The sequence below is a fragment of the Fusarium redolens genome, assembly GCF_020744475.1.
Source record: "Fusarium redolens strain MPI-CAGE-AT-0023 chromosome Unknown BKA55scaffold_2, whole genome shotgun sequence".
NCBI classification, from domain to species: Eukaryota; Fungi; Ascomycota; class Sordariomycetes; order Hypocreales; family Nectriaceae; genus Fusarium; species Fusarium redolens.
This window is the reverse complement of record NW_025763665.1, coordinates 242,004-262,838: the sequence shown is the minus strand read 5'-3', so window position 1 is coordinate 262,838 and position 20,835 is coordinate 242,004. Positions and strand designations below refer to the sequence as shown.

At 48.1% G+C, this 20,835-nt stretch overlaps 7 protein-coding genes across 7 annotated transcripts; 4 read left to right on the top strand and 3 right to left on the bottom strand.

Moving 5' to 3' along the window:
- Nucleotides 1-1,023: 1,023 nt before the first annotated feature.
- Nucleotides 1,024-2,682, bottom strand: BKA55DRAFT_589299 (uncharacterized protein; the record flags this gene model as incomplete). Its single annotated transcript, XM_046194915.1, has 1 exon — nt 1,024-2,682. One exon carries the CDS (start codon nt 2,680-2,682, stop codon nt 1,024-1,026), a length of 1,659 nt encoding a protein of 552 aa, XP_046054577.1.
- Nucleotides 2,683-3,654: 972 nt separating this feature from the next.
- Nucleotides 3,655-5,471, top strand: BKA55DRAFT_604029 (nucleotide-diphospho-sugar transferase). The gene is made up of 3 exons (XM_046196576.1): nt 3,655-4,419; nt 4,497-5,092; nt 5,146-5,471. The coding sequence occupies exons 1-3, from the start codon at nt 4,005-4,007 to the stop codon at nt 5,200-5,202; spliced, it is 1,068 nt and encodes a 355-aa protein (XP_046054576.1). The 5' UTR covers nt 3,655-4,004; the 3' UTR covers nt 5,203-5,471.
- Nucleotides 5,472-6,444: 973 nt separating this feature from the next.
- On the bottom strand, nt 6,445-7,487 carry BKA55DRAFT_670695 (uncharacterized protein; the record flags this gene model as incomplete). The annotated part of the gene is made up of 2 exons (XM_046197956.1): nt 7,256-7,487; nt 6,445-7,184 (listed from the first exon to the last, which is right to left on the bottom strand). The coding sequence occupies exons 1-2, from the start codon at nt 7,434-7,436 to the stop codon at nt 6,445-6,447; spliced, it is 921 nt and encodes a 306-aa protein (XP_046054575.1). The 5' UTR covers nt 7,437-7,487.
- BKA55DRAFT_553205 (HAD-like domain-containing protein) lies at nt 7,488-9,388 on the top strand. The gene is made up of 3 exons (XM_046191506.1): nt 7,488-7,741; nt 7,805-8,196; nt 8,390-9,388. Exons 2-3 carry the CDS (start codon nt 7,865-7,867, stop codon nt 9,138-9,140), a joined length of 1,083 nt encoding a protein of 360 aa, XP_046054574.1. The 5' UTR covers nt 7,488-7,741; nt 7,805-7,864; the 3' UTR covers nt 9,141-9,388.
- Nucleotides 9,308-11,450, bottom strand: BKA55DRAFT_553199 (uncharacterized protein). The gene is made up of 4 exons (XM_046191505.1): nt 11,113-11,450; nt 10,837-11,023; nt 10,566-10,614; nt 9,308-10,514 (listed from the first exon to the last, which is right to left on the bottom strand). Exons 1-4 carry the CDS (start codon nt 11,140-11,142, stop codon nt 9,530-9,532), a joined length of 1,251 nt encoding a protein of 416 aa, XP_046054573.1. The 5' UTR covers nt 11,143-11,450; the 3' UTR covers nt 9,308-9,529.
- Nucleotides 11,451-12,997, top strand: BKA55DRAFT_553197 (ribosomal protein S5 domain 2-type protein). Its single transcript, XM_046191504.1, has 3 exons — nt 11,451-12,364; nt 12,429-12,916; nt 12,975-12,997. Exons 1-2 carry the CDS (start codon nt 11,512-11,514, stop codon nt 12,518-12,520), a joined length of 945 nt encoding a protein of 314 aa, XP_046054572.1. The 5' UTR covers nt 11,451-11,511; the 3' UTR covers nt 12,521-12,916; nt 12,975-12,997.
- A 6,032-nt stretch (nt 12,998-19,029) lies between these two features.
- BKA55DRAFT_501105 (uncharacterized protein) lies at nt 19,030-20,280 on the top strand (the record flags this gene model as incomplete). Its single annotated transcript, XM_046186792.1, has 2 exons — nt 19,030-19,810; nt 19,886-20,280. The coding sequence occupies 2 exons, from the start codon at nt 19,030-19,032 to the stop codon at nt 20,278-20,280; spliced, it is 1,176 nt and encodes a 391-aa protein (XP_046054571.1).
- Between the last annotated feature and the right edge of the window lie 555 nt (nt 20,281-20,835).

The following is a 20,835-nucleotide window of genomic DNA, read 5'->3' as shown; positions in this document are numbered from 1 at the left end:
CATTTTCCTTCGCTTCCATTAAGAATTGCTGTGTCATTGGAGCCTTGGTTAACTTGTGCTAGGGTGGTAGCTCTACGCTATCGCAACAAGCCGGTATTGCACTTGACTAAGTACGTATGACTAATGAAAGTAGGAAATGCGAGATCCTGTGTACTTTATAAATATATAGTTTAATATTAAAATACCAGTCTAGTAATACATAAGGTAAGGCTAATGGTATATGAGTAAGATAATATAATATTAATATATTATTAATATAAATAGGGGATAAGATATTATATATTATATTTTTTAATATAATAACTTTAATATTAAGTTTTAGCAGATTATATAATTATTACCTTATACCTTAAGATTTAATTAAATAAGTAGCCTTAATTTATAAGTATAAAGAAGATATTTCCCTTATCCTTAGTAGGCTAAATACCCTTTTTATTATCAACCTCTTAAAGCAAGGAAAAAGGATAATTTAAAAAAGGAAGGTTTTAGTATTTTAAGAAAAACTATAAAGGTCAACAGACTGAGGCTAGCTTGGCAGGTTAATAATAGATTGGATTAGGTCGCAAGATAATGCAGTAGGATAAATACAGTTAAATAACACTTGGTATATATATAAACTAAAGATAGGAGGTAAGCATGGAATCAACAGGGAGTGATATGTAATGTAATGCTTTTGCTTGGCATTAAGCCTGCAGCACTATTGGAATATGGCATATGTTTTAGCTCATGTATGACAAGTCTATGAAATCATCGCGTTCAGGGCCGTGAATGGAGTTCCGTTGGCCTAAAATATGAGATGGGACAATGATCGCCTAAGCACACAGTGTAACATCATGGGAATGTATTAATGAGGTATCAAAAAGTAAGCGCTGCTAAATACTCCAAGACCTGCCATTTGATTCAAAGGATCAGGGAAGAGAAGATAAAGAGATAGTGGGGGAATAATGGCTAAGATATAATGCAAAAGATCTAAACAAGCAAACAAACAAGAAAGTCAAGACGTTCATTGAAACCACCCCGGGTTCAGGAAGGCAATTCGAACCTTTGATGATAAGGTTGCTGCACTTCTTGGCTATGCAATTCTTGAGGGTATGAGACGATCCATGGCAACTTTGACGCATCAACTGTTTCCACAGGTTCTGCGGTCGGCTCCTCTTGGGGCTGATTCCGACGTCGACGCCAGCACAAGAAGACGCCTACACCGGCTGCTATGGCAGCGGCAGCAATACCAGCACCGATACCAGCCTTGGCTCCAACCGACATTCCAACATTATCGTCCTCTTGGTCGTCCTCTTTACTGTCCCCTTTGTCCCCCTTATTATCGGTGCTATCGGCTGTAGGGGTACTGGAGGGCGCTTCTTGGTCATCCCAAACTCCACTCCAGGATACCTTCCAGTCATTCCCTCCCTTGCTCACAGTCTTGTCTTTCTCTCCGATCGATACAACGTTGGGTGTAGCCTGGATATTGGGGCCTGGGGCTTGGGCTAACCACCAGGTATCGATGTCGGGGTGCCAGTTGGCCCCAACGAAGGCGTCCTGAAGAAATGCACGGCCTAAAACATACTGGCCATTGCCATTTGAATGGCAAGGGAAATAAGGTGTTGGCTTATCAGACAGAGGTGCCGAGAGGGTTAGATTAAGGTGCATAAAAGGGACACGGATCTTTATTGGATCGGTGTTTGAGTTGGAGATGAATGAAAAGCTCAGGGCAGAGGCAGAGCTGATGATTTCCTTATATCTGTCTGCCTTCGTATCCCATAAGTATAGGCCAAGACCTTCGTTGAACTTGACAGGGAGATGGGCGGCGATGCTATCGCAGGTCGACCTGGGCAGCGTAAAGTAGGGCGAGCAGCCATCAACCAAGACTTTGAGCCTACCTCCAATAGAGGAGTTTCCGTTGGCAAGTAGGCCGTCTTTTGAGTTGAACTCGAAAGGAGACTTGGTTCCTATAACGTCGATACCGATATCCCGAAGTGTAATCCCGTCTCTCGGACCTCCATTCATGCTGAGGACTTCTCCGATAACACGATTCTGGTCGTAGCCCCCAAACCATAAGGATCCAGATAGGTCAGGTTGTACCGATCCGATATGCATGCCGAAAGAGCTCGATCCTGTCCATTCGTGTTCCCACATCCAGCCTGGCACGAGACTTGCGTTAATGGCTGGACCATCGTCTTGAGAGAAGCTCTGGTTTATCGCCCGCCGTCCACCCAGACTTAAACAGCCAGCGAAGAACGGCGATGTCTGGCCCCCGGGATATTTGATCTTCTGTGACTCTAAAAGAGCAAGGCTCACGTTTTCCACTATAGCCCCGTTCAACCACATGCGGTCCAAATGTCGAGTTGCTGGATTGCCTTTCAAGTCCAAACCAAGCATAAAGCCACTGAGATCTGCAGGCATTTGAATACCTCCTTGCGTACCGGAAGAGTTGTCGTAGGTACCAGCTTTAGACGCGTAGCATGTACCCTTTCTGCAATACCGATCTTGGATCAACCACGACTCCCAAGCGCTGCCAGGATATAGGCCAATTGATGATTCTTCGTTTCCCATCCGAATACTGACTGCACGCCAAGGACCGTCCGGTCCAAACGTATCGTCTGTCCATTTGACCTCTCTGGGGGTTTCTTCGGCCGAGATGGTGGCTATCAATGCCAATGCAAGTGTTATAAGGGTTGCCAGCATAGTCAAAGGGTTTGTTTAGATAGGAGGAGGAACGAACAGAAGGATATGAGTAACCACAAAAGGGGCTCAGGAGTATAAGTAGACTAACCGAGGTATGTAGATATGGAGAGCGGCCTATGGAAGGAAGTCGGGGGAAGAGGAAAACGTGCAAAGCGGTGGGAGCAGAGCAGACTCGACGAAGAACCCCAAACAAGACCCAACTGTCCCAACTGTCCCAGCCCAGAGTCCTCAGTCCTGAGATGAGGAATCCCAGTTGTAGCATGATTTAGCCAATGGTGGATTCACGCGCTCAGCTCAACCCACTTGGCTTGTAAGAGCACAACCAACATGCATAAGATAGATAGGTATCCAAGGATGTGAAATGAGTCTTTACCGCTTGAAGACTCATTGTACCAACAAAAAAGTCATCATGCCCTGGCAAGCCTCTCCGCGTCACCAACAATGAAGTATGCATACTGCAAACTTGATCTCTGGACCGGCCGGGAAATTCTGTAAAGGCAAGGCTCTGTGCTCTCTAACGACAGAGCGATTACGATGGTCTGGTCGTTCGTTGGGCCTGGAAGGTCATGGCTGTGTCTTCTATAACAGCACAGAGATAGAACAACGAACTTACAATAGCTTCACGAACATATATTCCTCATACGAGAAGATAAACGATCCAGATGAGGACAAAAAACTGAAGGCATCGTGTGTCTGTCTGGAATGAAGCACCTTACGTGATAAGTCACGCCATGTACACCAGGTACATTGAGTTTGTGTTGGTTGTTAGGACGTCTTAATCCCTGAAACACCGCAAATAAAAATATCGACCAGGGACCCAGGGCTTCCTCTGATTGGCGAACCGTTTATTGTCTCTTCTCACAACTAGGCAGATTAAGGAGGTATAACAAATCTTGCAGTGTTAATTCATATCTAAGCGCCTTAACCAAGATGTCTTACCAGGGTCTTTTCTTAATTAGGTACTACGCTGCAAGCATTCATTTATTCGTTCTGTTGGGCGGCAGTTGGCTTTGAATTTCACTCAGACTCTGTTGGCTCGCTCGTATTTTTTCTTTTTTCATTTTCTCTTTTCCTTATTCATTTTCCATTCAAACATTCATTATCTAGACTTCAAGCTTCATTCTGTCTGACAATATTGTATAATTCTATAAGGACTGGCTCCTATCTCTCTCTCGCACTCTCTCTGTCTATCAGGACACAGTCTAATCGCACTCAGCGTTTGCTTGCTCATTTGCGCAATACAGTTACTTCATAATTAAAACCCCCCATCGAATACTTTGAAATTAGCTTCCACAACTCAGCTATTGTGCCGTCCAAGACAAATGGCAAAACTATTAGCAGAACTGACACCTCTGTTCCCGCCGAGCTTCATGGCGTCGAAGCGATACCGATGGGCAGCAGGACTCGCTTTTACCATCTTCGTCTTTTTCCTCCTCTCAAATAACGGATTTTTTCCCCAGAAGCCGTTGAAATTCCATGGCTCGATCGAGGTCGATTGGTCGCGCTTCGCTTACACGCAATATGTCACCAATAGCGACTATCTCTGCAACTCAGTCATGTTCTTCGAGTCATTGCACCGCCTTTCCAGTCGTGCCGATCGTGTGATGATGTATCCTTCTCACATGTTGGAGGCAAGCAACGACAGTTCTGTGGATACCCAATTGCTCATCAAAGCTCGTGATGAATATCACGTCAAGCTCGTTCCCATTACAATTCAGCACAAGGACAATAAAGATGGTAAACGAATTCTCTCATAACTTCACACAGATATAATTCTTGTCCAGGAAGCAGGCTAACTAGTGCCGTTTCTTTAGATACCTGGGCCGATTCTTTCACAAAGCTCCTCGCTTTCAACCAGACCCAATACAGTCGTGTGCTTTCTATCGATTCTGATTCCATGCTCTTGCAAGATATGGATGAGCTATTCCTTTTGCCCCCAGTACCAGTAGCTATGCCTAGGGCCTACTGGCTGTTCCCCGAGAAGGAAATCCTCTCATCTCAGGTCATGCTTATTCAACCTTCTGAAACAGAATTTGCTCGCATCATGGCCAAGGTGGATTCTGCCTCTGAGGACGACTACGATATGGAGATAGTGAACTACCTTTATCGCGAGAGTGCCCTTGTTCTCCCGCATCGTCCCTATGATTTGTTGACGGGTGAGTTCCGTGGGGATAATCACAACAGGTATCTCGGCTCTGATACTGAGCCTTGGGATCCTGCCGCTGCCTATAACGAGGCCAAACTCGTCCATTTTTCTGATTGGCCGCTTCCTAAGCCATGGATACAAACGGACGAGGAGCTTCGCCTCCAGTCGCAGCCCAACTGCACGACTTTGTCAGATGGCGCTGAGGACTGTGCAGCAAGGATAATCTGGAACTCTTTCTATACAGATTTTAAACGGAAACGGAAGGTAAATTTCAATTTCAATCACCATTTACTTGTCTAGAACCTAACAAGATCTAGGAAATTTGCGGGCTGAGCGAGGTGGTGATATTGCCAAAAGAAGAGTACGAGGATTGATCCTGACTCCCTACAAATGCAGGCTATTCAATATCAGAGCAATGATTATGGGATTCAGTATGGATGTTAAACAAAGGCGTATATATTGATTACTATTTATGAGTGACAGGAGGCGATTCAACAGGTTCGTTGTGGGATGGTGGAGGTGTAAATGTGATGAGATATCTATGTTATATTAAGATCGATAAGAGATGATTTGGCATGAGTAATATTTTAGGACTAAAGCAAGACACTATAATGTAATATAAAATACCCTGCTTCCCACAAGAAAGCTGTCGACTTACTTTGATCAATCGACCACATGAGGACTATCCTTTCTACACACTTACACATGCGTGTGTATGATGTGCACGGCAATCGGGCCAATCACGGATCTTAACAGCGGACCCATAGTTACCCGTTAATTGACGTTGTGGCTGCGCTACCCTACATTCGCGTGTGTAAGTGTGACCCTTTGGATTGTCCGTCGATAGAAACGTTGCGGCAAACGATAATAATGTGTCAAGTATTGTATCTTGTCCACAGGAGAGCGGTCTTTCAAGTCAGATCAAGTAGGCGACTTGATAGTTGGGTCAGTGACAACTAGCGAGTATCCGCTGTTGTATGTTTCTCTGGTGTTTTGGTCTAGACTCAACCATCTTTTGCTCAACCAGCGAACTTTTAATTTCTTTCCCAGACGTCTCCTTCACTCAACCTATGCTATTTCTGCTACGCACGTGTGGTTCCTCTAGTTTGTTATCGCTAAGATGGTCAGTTTGTTTGCAAACCACCTCGTCAGACCTTCGATTTTGGTGAAAGTTGCGGGTTCGACAATCACATACGACCATACCTATCAGAGAACTCGGGATCCCGTCCGCTCTCCCATAGATAAGCTGATAAGGGGCGAATTAGTAGTTGGGTCGGTGACGACCAGCGAATCCTCGCTGTTGTATGTTTTCTCTTTTGCTATTTCTGTGAACCTTTTGCTGAGGGGGAAGGTTGGGTCGCGGGAGGGATGTCGAGAAGCAATGGTGGGCTGAAACCGCATATTCCAGTCATAATTGGCTTGTCTTGTATAGACTAAAGTGCTGAAGTGCAATATCGCTATGTTTGACGTAGGCGTTGGTAGACAAATGGAGTCAAAGCCATGGTGTATGCGAACTCCTATTCGAAATCATCGGAGCTCTTTTACACAACTCAGATAGTAAACCCAACCGCTGTACTGATCTCAATCCGCAGTAACTCTCTGCTCTTGTAACTCGATTATCCTCGTGGTCGAGACCCCCGTTGCAAAAAGTCCAACTCCTTCTTCTCCTTACCAGCAACCTTCTTCCTCTTCCTCTCAATCGCCCTGTCAACCTGTCCCTTACTCATACCCTCATATCTGTTCACAAGTAGCTGCTTCTTCTGCTCGCTCTTCTTCAGATAGAATGGCGTCTTGCCCTGCGCCACAAGCTCCTTCTCCTTCTGGCGATGCTCCTTTAGCAACCTCTCCTCCTCTTGTCTTCGCATGTTGGCCTTCTTGCGAGATTCCATGGATTGGAGTTGGCGCTTTAAATTATCCTTCTCGTAGGAATCTTTGGTCTTCTTGATCTGTGCGCGAAGGTCGGCCATCTCCTTGTCGCGGTATTCGTCTAGGAAGGCGTAGGCTTTGCTGGCTTTTTCTTCGTCAACACGGCCTACTAGGGGATCGAAGCGAGGATCGCGATATTGGCGCCGATTATCGGGAAGGATCTCACGGCGACGAGATACGGGTTTCTTGGAGGTTTGTTCTTGGGGGGCGTGTTTGGAAGATCGTTTGGGCTTAGGTTCGTCCTTGGATTTGGTGGATTTCCTGGGCGCTGGCGTTTCTGTTTTCGAAGCGTCTTCATCGGTGGATTTTTTCGATTTTGATTTGCGCCCAGCAGATGGTAGTGATGCTTGTGCTTTTGCGAGAGCTCCGAATGAGACTGATGAGAGGTCTATCTTTGGTGTGTCTTGCTCGGGCTTTGATATAGTCAGCACTGTGTTTGCGAGAAGAGGCGTAATGGCCTTGCCTCTGATTCATCTTCCGATGCTTCTTCAGATTCTTGACCTTCCTCTTCCTCGTCATCTTCATCATCAGATCCGCCTCGAATACCCTCCTCCTCAACCTCATCATCGTCCTCACTTGAGGAACCTTCACTCTCTGGCTCTTCTACCCACTCATCCTCTCTCCTCGGCCGCACTCTTCTCTCCAATCCAAATGATGGTGACGGTTTTCGCTTGAAGGCCATGTTGCGCTGCTGTGTGAAGTGAAATAAGCACTCTTCAATGTTTGACCATTGCGACGCTGGGAACTTTTTTATTTTCCAACATTGATAAGCCCCACGAAGAAGCCTTATCTTAGCGCCCCGATAACTGAATAACCACATTGAACATCCTAAGATGGTCACTGGTTAAAACTTACCTCAAGATCAAGACTTTAGAAGATGGAGTATTATTCTTATCCTACAGCCCTGAGTAGTCTCTTATAACAAAGCAGTTTCAGTACATGATCAGTCTAAAAGGGCTGTTATGGTCCCTCTATTTAATGATTCGCGTAAATGGACCTAGACCCACCTCCCTCTGCCCCGCGATTTTCGGCCGCTAACGTTAAGAAAAGCCAAATGCCTCCGTCGCAAATCGCATTCTTCTTTAATGCGCCTCTCTTCCTCCTTTCCCCATGCTGGGCAGCGTTCGCCATTTAGTGAACAGTCGCACGCTCGATATTGCTTTTTCTTGTACATTCCGCGCTCATAGATTCTTCAACTATAGATCTCTTTATTCATTGCGATTCAACTCCACAGCACCACAGACTTCACCATTACAGGATGCTTCTTTGCTTATCCCAGCTGCAACCATGACAGAGTATCGAGAGCCTGTGGTACCGACTCGGTCGTCTTTCAAGCCCATAAATATACCGGGTCTCACTTTGGCGCAACCGAAACAGAGTGATGCGCCTAGGAATGCGCCCAAAGGCCCCAAGAATAAGAGTAAAGCGGCTGCAGACGCAAAGTACGTTCAGAAAGATCTTATTCATAGATTTATAAGGCATTCAACACTCCGAAGGACTTCGGAAACGTATAGTCTATGGGCCAAGATTTTGGTCTAGATTAGACTGAATTTACACTATGATGAAGACTGCATCGCGAGCCTCTGAATTCTATGGGATACAGTCTTTCATACCCTGACACTAACTCTTTCTTAGAATCCCCAAAGGCCCAAAGGCAATGACCCAAGCCCCTCTAGCTCGACGCCGCTCTTCATCACCCCGGAAGATCCCAAGCAAAGCCTCTGGAGGTGTACCCGACCCTACGCCCCAATATATGGCCCAAGCGAACCTCAGCCCCGAACGACTCCCTCAACCACGTCGCATTCTCATTATAATGGACCTCAACGGTACTCTCCTCTATCGACCCAATAAGCGCCGGCCCTTCAACTTCGTCGAGCGACCTCATGCAAAGACTTTCATCAACTACTGCCTCGACGCTTTCCACGTTGCGATTTGGTCCTCAGCACGTCCTGACAATGTCCACAAAATGGTTGAACAACTCCTCACACCTGAACAGCGTGAGCAAGTTCTTGTTGTCTGGGGTCGTGATTCTTTTGGTCTCTCGGAGGGAGATTATAATGCAAAAGTGCAGGTCTACAAACGTCTGACGACTGTGTGGACTAATCCCCGGGTGATGGCTGCTCATCCTCAGGCTCATAAGGGAGGTCTTTGGAATCAGAGCAACACTATTCTGGTTGATGACTCGTTGGAGAAGGGGCGGAGTGAACCTTTCAACACGCTTACACTTCCAGAGTTCTCCGGATTGTCTACGGAAATGCCCAATGTCTTGCCCCAGGTTCACGATTACCTGAATGAACTGGCTTACCAGGCGGATATCAGTCGCTTTGTAAGACAGTCACCTTTCAAGCTTGATCCAGTTTATGTCTTGCCAGAGGACGCAGCCTAGTAAGCTTTGACCCTGCGCCAAGGGGTAAAGTATTGGGAATGAGATGAATCATAGGATATCATAGACGGTTTAGATTCCTTTAGAGATACCCGAGGTTTCGGCCCTCAGGAGATATAATTTCATAGCGTGTTGATGATAGAACATGAATGATCATTATTAAAGGCGGCACAAGCTCTGTCTCACAAAAAAAAAAAAAAAAAATCTTGTCAATTGTCTATCAGTAACAGACAGCTCTTCGTTCTTTTGGGTACTACATAGGGAATTGCCAGCCGGCAGGGCCTTCATGAGGCATAAAATATCATAAACTCATTTACCCTCCCCAACCATTTAACCATAAGCCATTATCATCATCGCTCTTGTTTTCTTTTTCCTTTTTTTTTTAAATTTGTTTACTTGAAGACCTTACCGTCAGCAAGCTTGTACTCCTTGCCGTTGACGGTGATGGGCTTCTCCCAGCCCCAGGCATCCTCGACGAACTGTCGGTGCTCGGGGTTGGTGGGGTCGAGCTTCTCGAAGTTGTAGCTCTCCCAATCGGGGGCAACATCGAAGGCGGGAACGTGCTCCTGGCCTCGGATGACGAAAGCACCCTGGATGACGGAGTCGTTGTTCTCACCGTAGACGGCAGCGCATCCGAAGATGTACTTGCGGGAACCCTCAAGACGGTTGTTGAAGCCACCAATCAGGTTGTTGGACATGAAGGTAAGGGTAAGTTCCTCGTTGTACTTGTAGTCAACCTTCCAGAGGGAGTACTCCTCGAAGTTGAAGTTCTCCCAGAAGAACTTCATGGCCTCGTTGTGGTCCTTGATGTTGGAGTACTGGCGCTTCCACTCATCGAGAGGGAAAGAGGGGCGGCCGAGAGCCTCAAGAGGGTGCTTGGCCTTGGGGGCAGCGGGAGCCTCATCAGAAGCGGGAGCAGCAGCCTCGGCGGCGGGGGCAGCCTCCTTCTTCTCCTTCTTAGCTTCCTTCTTGGGCTGCTCAGGCTTCTTGGGGGGAGTGTTGGTAAGAGCGGGAGTCTCGAGGAGCTCAACCTTCTCAGCAACCTCAGCGAAGATGGGCTGAGCGCGGACAGTCTCGAACCATCGAGTGACGGCGGGGTTCTCCTCGCGCCACTGCTTGTCGAAGAAGTACTGGAAGCCACGGACAGCGATGCCAGCAGCGAAGAGATCGGCAAGGGTGATGCGCTCGCCAACAAGGAAGGTGTTGCGGATGAGGTGCTCCTCGACAACGGAGAAAGCCTTCAGGGAAGCCTTGGAGGCATCGTCGACGTTCTTCTTGTTGTAGGGAGCGTCGCCCTTGAGGGGACCGAACCAAGCGATGAGGCTGGGAAGGACCTCGGAGTTGAAGAAGGACATCCACTTCAGGATAGAAGCATAGCTTTGACTGGTTAGCACGGGAACTTCTCAAGGGCCGTAGACATGAACATACTCTTGCTTGGTCTTGCCGAGAAGGGTGGTCTTCTCGTTCTGGGAGGTGACTATAGCGGGGTTAGCAAGGATCCCGACAAAGCTGACAACATAGACAAAGATGAATTGGGTTGCAGGGTCAGAAGTTAGACGGTATCCACACAATAACTCTTGAAAAGACATTTCAGATAGGGATAACTGTATATAATGCTAGGTCATCACTCGCAAGGGAGGGGTAAGAAGAAAGAAAAGTGGTGCCACAATAGGCATGCATCGTGCACAGCTTTACTTACTGTAGATGGCAATGGCAATGCACTCAGAGAGAGCGAAGCCATCCTCGCCAATGAAGGCAGGGATCTTGCCGAGACCGTTGGCCTTGAGGTGCTCAGCAGTAGCGTTGCCCTTCTCGGCCTCGACGATGTTGAGCTCGATGTCGTTCGCCTTAGCGACCGCGCGGATGGCGGTAGAACGGCAGTTGTTCTGGAAGAACCAAGACCAGTCAGTAACGACGCTCTTTGTTTGCACTTGCAGCAAATTCAGATTCAATTTCAATGCTCGAGAGTATGTACCTCGCGGGTGAAGAGAGTTCCGAAAGCCATCTTGATTGCTTTGCTGAGGCAGCTGAGAACGAACAAGTTGACAGACAAAGAGACGAAGGAGGAATGAGGAGAAGAAAAAAGAGGGAGGGGAAGTTTTTTTCTAATAAGTGTGTCAAATTGCTTGCCCCGCGCTAGTGGAGTCCTGCCTTACTGCCCGAGCAACGAGCAATGGAAGAAGTGGCTGTGACATCAAGTGGCGGGTGAGATCTGTGGCGTACAGATAAGTCTAATCGAACATCTTCTCCACGTGACCTCACCAACTCAGCTAGCCAGTGATGAACCTCGAATTCCCGTGAAGTTTTTCTGGACAGTCAGTGAACCTCGAGGTCCGATACGATACCGACGGGGCCCTCCTCCAAATTGGCCATCATGTCGACATTTTCACAGAGCCTGCGGCAGCTAAGATGCCAAGGCAAACTTTTCCGAGCACCATGGCCTCAGCCTGTCTTGCAAAGAGCGACTTTTCCCCTCGGTGTACGAAGCATCACCAGTGAAACATCTTCAACGATCATCGAACCCAAGCCCGACCCTTTCGCCGTGATAGATTCGAGTTCAAAGATCTCGCTACCATTCCAGGATGTCGAGCATGCGAGAGCCGTTCCCGTCTCGGCTTCGTACTTCTCTCGGGAACCTCAATTCAATGAGATGTACCTCCGAATCGCTCGTCTTCTCACCAAATACTACACTCTTCCGACACTACCTCCAAGTGCTGCTCCTCCGACAGCTTGGGTAAAGCTCGAGGAAATGCGATCGAAACTTGGTGAACCAATTAAGGCCTCCCACTACGCCAAGGTGATTCGAGTTGCCAAGCGCCTGAATCAGATTGAGACCACACTCTTCCCTGAGGAAGTCCGGGTTGCTCTTGAGGATTTCAAGCGAGACATCAACCCTTTCATGAACGTACCACATGAGGTGACAGTCGACAAGTTTGGACGAGCTATTGGTGTCGGCAAGCGAAAGGAATCTACTGCTCGGGCTTGGGTTGTGGAGGGTACGGGAGAGGTGTTGATCAATGGCAAGACCCTTAGCCAAGCTTTCGGTCGTGTTCATGATCGTGAGAGTGCGGTCTGGGCTCTTCAGGCCACCGAGAGATTAGACAAGTACAATGTCTGGGCATTGGTGGAAGGTGGTGGAACAACCGGTCAGGCCGAGGCTCTTACATTGGCGGTTGCCAAAGCTCTGATCGTTCACGAGCCAGCGCTTAAGACTGCTCTTCGAAAAGGTATGTGCTTGATAATCACCGTCGCGATGGATTTTGTTGCAATGACTAATGCTCGTATTCCCAGCTGGATGTATTACAAGAGACCCAAGGACAGTGGAGAGGAAGAAGCACGGCCATGTCAAGGCACGCAAGATGCCCGCCTGGGTCAAGCGATAAGCAAATTTTGCAAAGAGATCACATTGCACGATTTTGGATTGAGCATGTTGTTGCTGCGATCATGATGAGAAGGATGGTGAGCGGGGCGCTCATCCAACCTCCATGTATAAACAATACTTTTGTAGTTTTAGAAACCCATGTCCGGGCCTTCGAGAAGGGGCCAGATGTTGAAATCTTTGGCTTGTGATCGTGTGAGGCGAGTATGGCTGGTACCCGTTATGCGAAGCACTTTTGTTCCTTGGTGGTTGACATCGTGTCGGTTCTAAACAACAGTTGGTACACTCAAACAATGCAACCATAGATCTCAGATGAGCTGATGCGGCATCACATCTCCGGCTCCTCGGGTTCCGGAAAGTTGTACCTGTTCGTCACAGGGGAATCCTTGTTGCAAGATGTCAACGCTTCATTCAGGTTCCTGAACGGTATTTTAATGGCATGCAGGGGGTCAACGAACTTTAAGAACCCCAACCTTCTTCATGTGCGTGTAAGACATTTTCTGACGTGCTAAACATGTCAAGCACCTACCGGCCGAACCGGATTGCAGCAAATATGTATGGGCCATTCCATCGAACCCTGAAGGGTGCTCCTTGACGGTAATTAGCAAGCCACCAAGGCGTTGGTAGCTCCCGCTATCCGCTCATGTCATGATTTTATACCGCAATCGGCTATTTTCCCGTGAAGTAAAGTTGAATAATCGTATCGTTAGCGCTAATGCAGGACGAACGTTGCAGTAATACTAATAGTACATGAGCCCTAGACCTTGATAACAGCGGGCTTTTATCAAGTTTGGATCGGGACGGAGCGGATGGCAATCGGCGAAGTGCTGAACATCCCCGGCACTATTAGCTCCGTGGTTATTGAATAACGAATCAACACCGGTTGGCCAGGCGGTGAGTAACTTCGTATTTAACTGTGGTTGTTGTAATTGCGGACACTCTTCCGCAGCCCAGTGGTCGCAGCGTCTCCGCGAGGGACGTTGCTTTGACGCGCAATATGACATTAAAGGCCTGGGTATAGGGGCCGATCCATGAGTCACCCATAATACTTTTGTACCAGTGACTCTTGGGGTAAGCAACTCGTCGACATGAACAGACGGATAGCTCTATATAAATTAATTATCGCAATCTATTGTATCAGCTGTTGAGCTGGAGAGTGGATTGCTGTAGAATAAGAAGGTTTCTAGAACAGTTTCAGTGGGGTGGCTTGAAGTGTTTCAGCTCATGCATGTTCAGGAAGAGAAGCGGTTGGTTTAATTTTCAAGATCCAACGGCACAACGGTGTGGCGGGATGGAGAATCTTCCGAACATGATGTTCAATTAACCCCTGGGGGGATCGGTAACTGGGAATCTCTGAAACTCATGTTAACTCAAATAAAGCAATTCTCAGTAATAAGCATAACGATTCACAACAAACGCGTCTCGTGCAAGACGTGAATTGGACTCATGTCAAGCCCTATGGTTTGAATCCACAAACGTTGCGAAAGTTAAGATAAACTTACAATAGCGATGCGCTAGGCGAACCTTCGATAACTGTTGAACCTTAGAACAATGACGGCATAAGAGATCCAAAGTCGTCGGCGTGGTAATAACTAACATCACGCGGTGTTCTCCTCGAACTCAAGATTGAGGCCGCCGCCGCTTAGCCCGTGCCAGCGCGGATCCAGCTAGAGTTAGTACATACTGATGAAAAATATCCAGCAATCGCTCTCATCATGGTGGAGGTGGAGAGCGTTAAGCATGGACAGACGGCGGTTTGAGGTTGGAAGCTTTTGGGGCGGACGCAGCCACGAGTGGATAGAGACCCCTGTAACCTTAGAATCGGTGCCGTGGCGGCACTCTGTACTAGATACATGCGGTGTATCTGGACAACCTCTCATCTCGTTCCAAGAGTTGAGGAAAAGTCAACGGCCAACGGCTTTTAGGCGAGGCTGAGATCGTCCTTGATTCTTCGATCAAACTAAATTGGCGTGCATGTATGTGTGTTGATCAGCATAACAGAGTAGCAGCAGCATATGCACAACATTCATAAGAACGCTCCGCGAATGCCGTTCTCGAACTATCAGTTGTTATGCTCGGAGAGTGAATATGCAAGGCGAGCAGGGCTGTGATCCACGGAATGAGGGACCTTTGTTGGTCAATTGGAGTCTGGGCAGTATCATGATTGGGCATCGAGTTCAGCATCACTATCGTCGCCCCTCGAACCCCAGCTGCCCAGCCAAACTAGAGACAGATTCTCATGCATGGCTGATGCGCGTTGCCTTTTGCAGTTCTAGACGCGTGAAACATGATCCGACATGCGCGTCAACTAGTGCGCTTCAGTAAATATCCTGGTCATTCAGGTACCGGTACTTGATGTGGGGTCGGCCGGATGGTGGGAGATCTCGGTGATGACCCTTGGTTGACAGTTTTATCGAAGCACCTACAGCCGTTGAAGATGTTGATGCAGGGTAGCTAATGACATTTAAGTCATTTGAACGTGAAGAAGGGACAACACCAATAGATCCCTTGTAAAGTCGCGGCTGATGCGTGTGTGATGGAATATTGAAGCAGTTGCGTGATATTTGGGTTCAAGTGTCGTTGTCTGTTTATGAATTAATGACGCTGTTGATGTTAAAGACTAAGGAAGGTAAGGTAAGAGAGTATGGATCCAGGTAAAATCGAAGTTGCCATTTGAAGCGTGGCTGGTGAAGGCAACCCGACCCGATCTACCTGATACCAATAGGTAAGGAAGGATCCTTCCCATATATGTACAGAGGTTGCAGGAATCAAGGCAACGAATCTGAGGCTGACCTTCCTTTGCCAACTTCCAGCCAAATGTGAAGATCACATGCACTTTCCCCTCAAACTCATCAACTGGAATCGCCACTTCAACAAAGCAAACTAAACCACTAAGATGGGATGTGGTTGCCAGCCTCATTGCAGTGTTGCTCGTGACACAGACGATCAATGTGAGTCTAATATCTAGACCTTAGATCGTGCTGATGAAGCCTATTTTTGTCTCATTTCCAAAATGTTGGCATTTACCCACCCACTCAAGTCCACCTGCCTTACCCACTGTATCCCAAGCACCACTCACTGGCAGGTGCCCTGACCAACGCTTACCCTAGTCCTTATGAGAAAAATTTCCGCTTTCCTTGAGCCATTGACCAACCACGGAAGCGCCCTGACCTTTGTTCAGTGAATCAACATCGTCGGACTGTTATCTTCCTCACGCAAGTCAACCAGGATCAAGGTCCGAAGAACTCCTCACGACATATGTCATTCTAAAACCCGATCTAAGTCCGCATCATTGAACCTTCAAAGTATACTCAGTTTTTCCGACATCATGAGTGCCTTCCGAAAATCCGGATAATTCGCCAACCCCTATTAGCAACATGATGCCCATAAGGGGCTCGCATATATGCTGGTTGGCCTGAAGCATTAAATTGAATCCGAGCAAGCTGAGCTCAAGCATTGTTGGCACGTTCCATAACAATATCGCCCTCTCCGGACGGTTGACGCAGGGCCAAGCTACCTCCAATCTAAGCAACAAGCGCGTCGTGTTCAAAGCACAAGCATCTCAACTCCAACAAGGATGCTAGTTGATATCGCCCTCCTCCGTCGATTGGCCAGCGCTTCTTTTCGGCTTCCTCACTTGGAGCCACCTCCAGATGTGGACTGTGGACCAGCGCCATGGCTCGATTTGGCTCTGTGATGCTGTTCTTTTCTTTTCCTGCGACTTTCAGCCCTTGCAATGGTCTGTCGTTGCTTTTCTTGTCACCCCTCAAATTCCTAGCCCTTGGTTGCTACAGACACGTAAGAGTCAAGTCGACCTACTGTGGTTGATGTGTATAGGGCAGGCAAAAACGGGAGAAACCCAACAGACAGCTAATAATGCTCAGGCCTAGTATCGATATGAGAATATTTTGTCTTTTCCTGGTTACCGTTGCGAACTATTCCCTTTAGACCGAGCAATCATATTTGGCATATTCCAAGACAATAATCGATGCACCAACTTTAGTTGGCATTTGTACTGCACCGGGGAGGCAGCCTTCGATCTTTGACAGGCGGGCTCTCTGAACCGCTTGACCTTGTTTAGCTACAGTGGTCATTTCTCACACGATCAGATGTGCTTGGAATATTCTTTCTGAGCTGCTTAACGATAATACAGAGCTTAGGAATTACCCACACACCCCGACAATTGTCTCTGTTCCCCGTGTGGTGACTTTGACTCTCATACACCTGAGCCATCATATTTTACGAAATATGTGGACTTAGACATGGTGTTTCCAGAACTAATAGTGACAAGTATTTCAAACAGGAACACTGGAGCATCTTGCAATTTACGAAAATATCACGGTGTGTGCTCAAGTTGTGGTCGGCGGGTCTCGTCTCAAGTTTTTTCTGGCATTAGCCCACTTAACGCTTTTACCAAAGTATGAGCCAAAAAATCTCAATTGAGCACTGGTTACTTCTTCACCACTTGCACTGGAGCTTCAAGATGTACAGTCCTAGAACGCAGGGCGTGAAGCTGTTCCGGCGGCTACCTGACTCCGGAGATATGAAGGTCAACACAAAGTGCCTGATGGCAATGGGATGGAAAAAGCAGCCACAACAATCTTGGGACCACAGCTTTTCTTATCTAATGCATTGATACCCAGCATCTGACGACGAAAAAAAAGCAGAACAGGATTCCAACATTTAGTCACCACTGGATGGAAAGCAGGAGAAGCCGCTGTTCAGCGCCCAGCATGAGCAATTGCAATGACTACCGGATGTTTACTAGGGCCACGGCTCAAAAAGTGGCCCGGTACTTGCGCAAAGCACCCATGGCGCCCCAGGTTCCGAGACGCTACACCCTCCATCCGCTCAATTCACGCCCAGGCAAGCCACTTCGATGACTGCCATTCCTCCAATCTTCCTGGCGCCTCTTTCCAAGGTACTGGGCCAGGGGTGCTGGCCTAGGCTGGTTACGTGGTGGATGGAGAAGGACGACGCCAATCCTTCCACAATTTCCAAACCCGTTCTCATGAGCCCTCTTTGTTGAATGGATCTCTTGCTTCCATACTACGTACCATAGCTGCAATTGCTGGCGTTTCTTCCTGAGCTTCGATTTCTCTTAGAGTGTTTTGGGCCACTCAGTTCCGTTTCCCACCTTGCCTCATATCCCCTTTAGATCATTTCCCCCATCTGCAGACGATGCTGAAGCATACAATGCTTCTTGCTCATTCAATCCAATGCTCGGGTTACACATGCGTACATTCATCTTGCCTCAATCTTGAATTTCTCCATGGGCTTAACATTTATGTCGGATGCCCTGACGCCATTCACACAGCGTCTTTAGCTAGTAGTCTAAAACGATACGCCTCACTTGTCCTGCTTGTCCCTCACATCTGGTCTCTCGTACACCCCCCTCCCTTCTCATCGCAACCCCTTCTGAGTCCACAGTGAGTCTCATCAATCACATTGCCCCTGCCTTCAATGGTGGACCCTAAGCATATCATAGTGCCCTCCAGCGAGTGCAATGCTTTCTCTGCGAGTATGCTATATAGATCCCTTGGCTATCCTCTGTTTGCTATTAATGACTTTCGTCATCTCCGCGATTCACGTCTATTCCCGTGCCCCACTGTCGACCCTTCGATCATACATACTCTTTTTTGTTAGCTGCTCTCAGTCATATCCTCCTCAGCGTGACCAAAAAACTGTTACCACACCGACTCGGCGGAATCGTACGCCCGTACCGGCTTAGTGAAAGCTTTTTTCCCGGAGCATCTTCTTGGTCCCTCATAGAGACCCTGGTGCATTGTAGTGGCCCCAGCAGATCGCAGTGGGCTCGAGCTTGTCATGCTCAAGGTCTCTTACATGGGGTCTTGGCCAGGATCCTCCTAGTTGACGGCGAGACAACCGTTTGACAACTCATCCGCAAATCAGCCCTGGACCCCAAAGCCCCAGACAAAGCTACTTAGACCTAACTAACGCCTTGTTCTTCGTCATCCTTTCGACGTCCAGCCTCTACCGGGCATGAACGCGCTAAGGCTCTAGCTTACGATTGGGAGTCGACTTGATAAACTACGTTGCTACCCAGATCCCCGGCTGAGCCATCAGCTCTCTTGCCTGATCAGTAAACAGCGCTGGGTTTTGTTTGCGAATAATAGGCCAGCGGCACCCTGCTTGCAGAGCCGTTTGATCCCTCTCAACTCGACTACTATCTTCCCCAGCTAGCCATCCATTCCCTGCCTCACCACACCCCCCGATTATCGATCATCGCGACTACTCCAACTGTGGACTTCACCTCTTCAGCAACCCCGCGGTAACCCCTCCAGCACTATCAACAGCCCAGTTCCGTCACATATTTGCAACCACATCGTTTTGTTTTAAAAGGATACCTTTTCCTTCCCATCGATACAGCACCGTGTATTGTGTAACTATTCCGGGTCATCGAAACTGGCTGCCTTACAGTCACCAGCATTACCGACCACCCATCAGCTGGGACCGACAGCAGGGTCGTGTGGTATTGAAGGTCTTCGGGGCATGGACGACTCGAACCGTATGAGGAGGCAGAATGAACCGCCGGTCCATTCGAACCCCAATCAGAGATATTCACTTAACGATCAGTCACAACAGCGCCGTTCGCTCGCTGGAATTTCCAACGAGAGATATCGCCCTGCATCCCTTGCTGGCCCTTCATCGTCAGGGCGAGGCATGGGAGCTGCGGGTAACTACAGTAGTTACTATTCAGAACCTAGTGCATCATTCTCGACAGCAAACATGCCTGGCCCAGCTATAGCTTATGGCTCTGAGTATGGCCACGACTCTCGCCAAGCGCAAGGCTTTGGCGGCTACAGTACCGCAGCTACGATGATGTATAACGTTGGTCAACCGAGCACGCAAAACCCAGTATACGATGCGCAGCAATTCAGCTCGCGGCAACCTGCAGCTATGCAAATGATGCCACCAGACGTCGCCTCAAGCTACTTCGGGTCTGAGACTGGGGCCTCAGCTGGCCCGAGCCTGCAGCAACCGGCGCAGGGCTCAAGCGGATCCGCGAGTGTTTATCAGCAAAGCAATGCCATGAATTATGCGAGCAACAGCATGTCCAGTGTGAGCGCAATGCCACAGGCAACAAACACGGCCGATGTTTCCATGACAGACGATCATGACTATGCGGAAGGCGCCCTTGAGGAGAAATGGGTCAGTTATCAGAGACAGCTAGGGAGCATATTTCAGGAGATAGTGAATGGATCTCTTGAAAGTGCATCTGAGACATTGCTTAGCGTCACTAGCTGGCTGTTGTCTCAAGTCGCGGATCTAGGTACGTACTACACTGTCCATGGAATCGTAGAGGGGAACGGAAGAAAGCCAGAGCTAACTACTGTTGCTTGCACAGGTCTTAATCTTGACGATACCAACCTCCATGCTGACCGTATTCAGCTTTGGAACGACTTCAACCACGCTTGGCTCGGATTGGGCCAGCGCCAAATTGACCTAATGACTTCATCCCAACAACTCCCGAGAACGCAGAGTCTGATTTCAAAAGCTATGATTAAGAAGATGGGAAACGAACTAATAAGGCTATGTGACGGCATCGAGCGCCATGGCCTGGTAGACTATCAATATGGAGTATGGGAAGATCAAATAACCGCTGGTGAGCAAATGCAGTCCCATCCAAAGAGTCTGACCGGATTCGCTAACATGTGCATGCAGTTCTCGAAGACTGTCTGGATCTATACGATGCTTCCGAAGAAGGAAGCGACAGCGGCAATCGATAACGGACACAGTTAACACTGCATGAAGGGCTCAAACACACGTCTCACACACACATGGCTCTGTTTTGACACCGATCTTTGCGTTCGAAATCAGGCATCGCGGCCCAATGGCTGCATTGCGCCACTCTATTGAGCGGCAGCTGCAGCAAGGAACCTGCTGTTTTCGTTGCGCTTTGCAACTGTTTTATTTTCACACATCGATATATCGATCGTTTTGTTGCGTATTATGCTTACCCCCTTGTCACTCGCACGTCACGACTTGGGCTGATGTCATGTATGGTAAGCCCAACGGGCTGTTCACGAGTTTCTTTTTATGTTGTTTTTGCCAGACCTTCTCCCACCATTGGCTGGCAGTGTACAAAGGCAGAGGATTACTACAATCATGATTGCATGGCGGGGTTCAATGGAAAAGAGGGTATGGTTAATACTCTATGTATGGTACGGGTATGGGATATATGGCTGGTCATTGCAGAGGCAAAGAGATAAGGGTTTGACACCGAAGGGCGCGTGGTTAATGATTTCGGGGATAAGGCGTTCAGACTTGCATCGAATTGCCTTGCTGTGGTTGGGG

Excerpts from the sequence above, each read along its gene's own strand:
- BKA55DRAFT_604029 (XM_046196576.1), top strand. The coding sequence starts at position 4,005 with ATGGCAAAACTATTAGCAGAACTGACACCTCTGTTCCCGCCGAGCTTC. Across the intron at positions 4,420-4,496 it reads GCACAAGGACAATAAAGATG|ATACCTGGGCCGATTCTTTC; the intron begins GTAAACGAATTC and ends CCGTTTCTTTAG. Across the intron at positions 5,093-5,145 it reads ATTTTAAACGGAAACGGAAG|GAAATTTGCGGGCTGAGCGA; the intron begins GTAAATTTCAAT and ends AACAAGATCTAG.
- BKA55DRAFT_553205 (XM_046191506.1), top strand. The coding sequence starts at position 7,865 with ATGCTGGGCAGCGTTCGCCATTTAGTGAACAGTCGCACGCTCGATATT. Across the intron at positions 8,197-8,389 it reads AAAGCGGCTGCAGACGCAAA|AATCCCCAAAGGCCCAAAGG; the intron begins GTACGTTCAGAA and ends ACTCTTTCTTAG.
- BKA55DRAFT_553199 (XM_046191505.1), bottom strand. The coding sequence starts at position 11,142 with ATGGCTTTCGGAACTCTCTTCACCCGCGAG. Across the intron at positions 10,615-10,836 it reads CATTGCCATTGCCATCTACA|TCACCTCCCAGAACGAGAAG; the intron begins GTAAGTAAAGCT and ends ACCCCGCTATAG. Across the intron at positions 10,515-10,565 it reads CTCGGCAAGACCAAGCAAGA|CTATGCTTCTATCCTGAAGT; the intron begins GTATGTTCATGT and ends AACCAGTCAAAG.
- BKA55DRAFT_553197 (XM_046191504.1), top strand. The coding sequence starts at position 11,512 with ATGTCGACATTTTCACAGAGCCTGCGGCAGCTAAGATGCCAAGGCAAA. Across the intron at positions 12,365-12,428 it reads TAAGACTGCTCTTCGAAAAG|CTGGATGTATTACAAGAGAC; the intron begins GTATGTGCTTGA and ends TCGTATTCCCAG.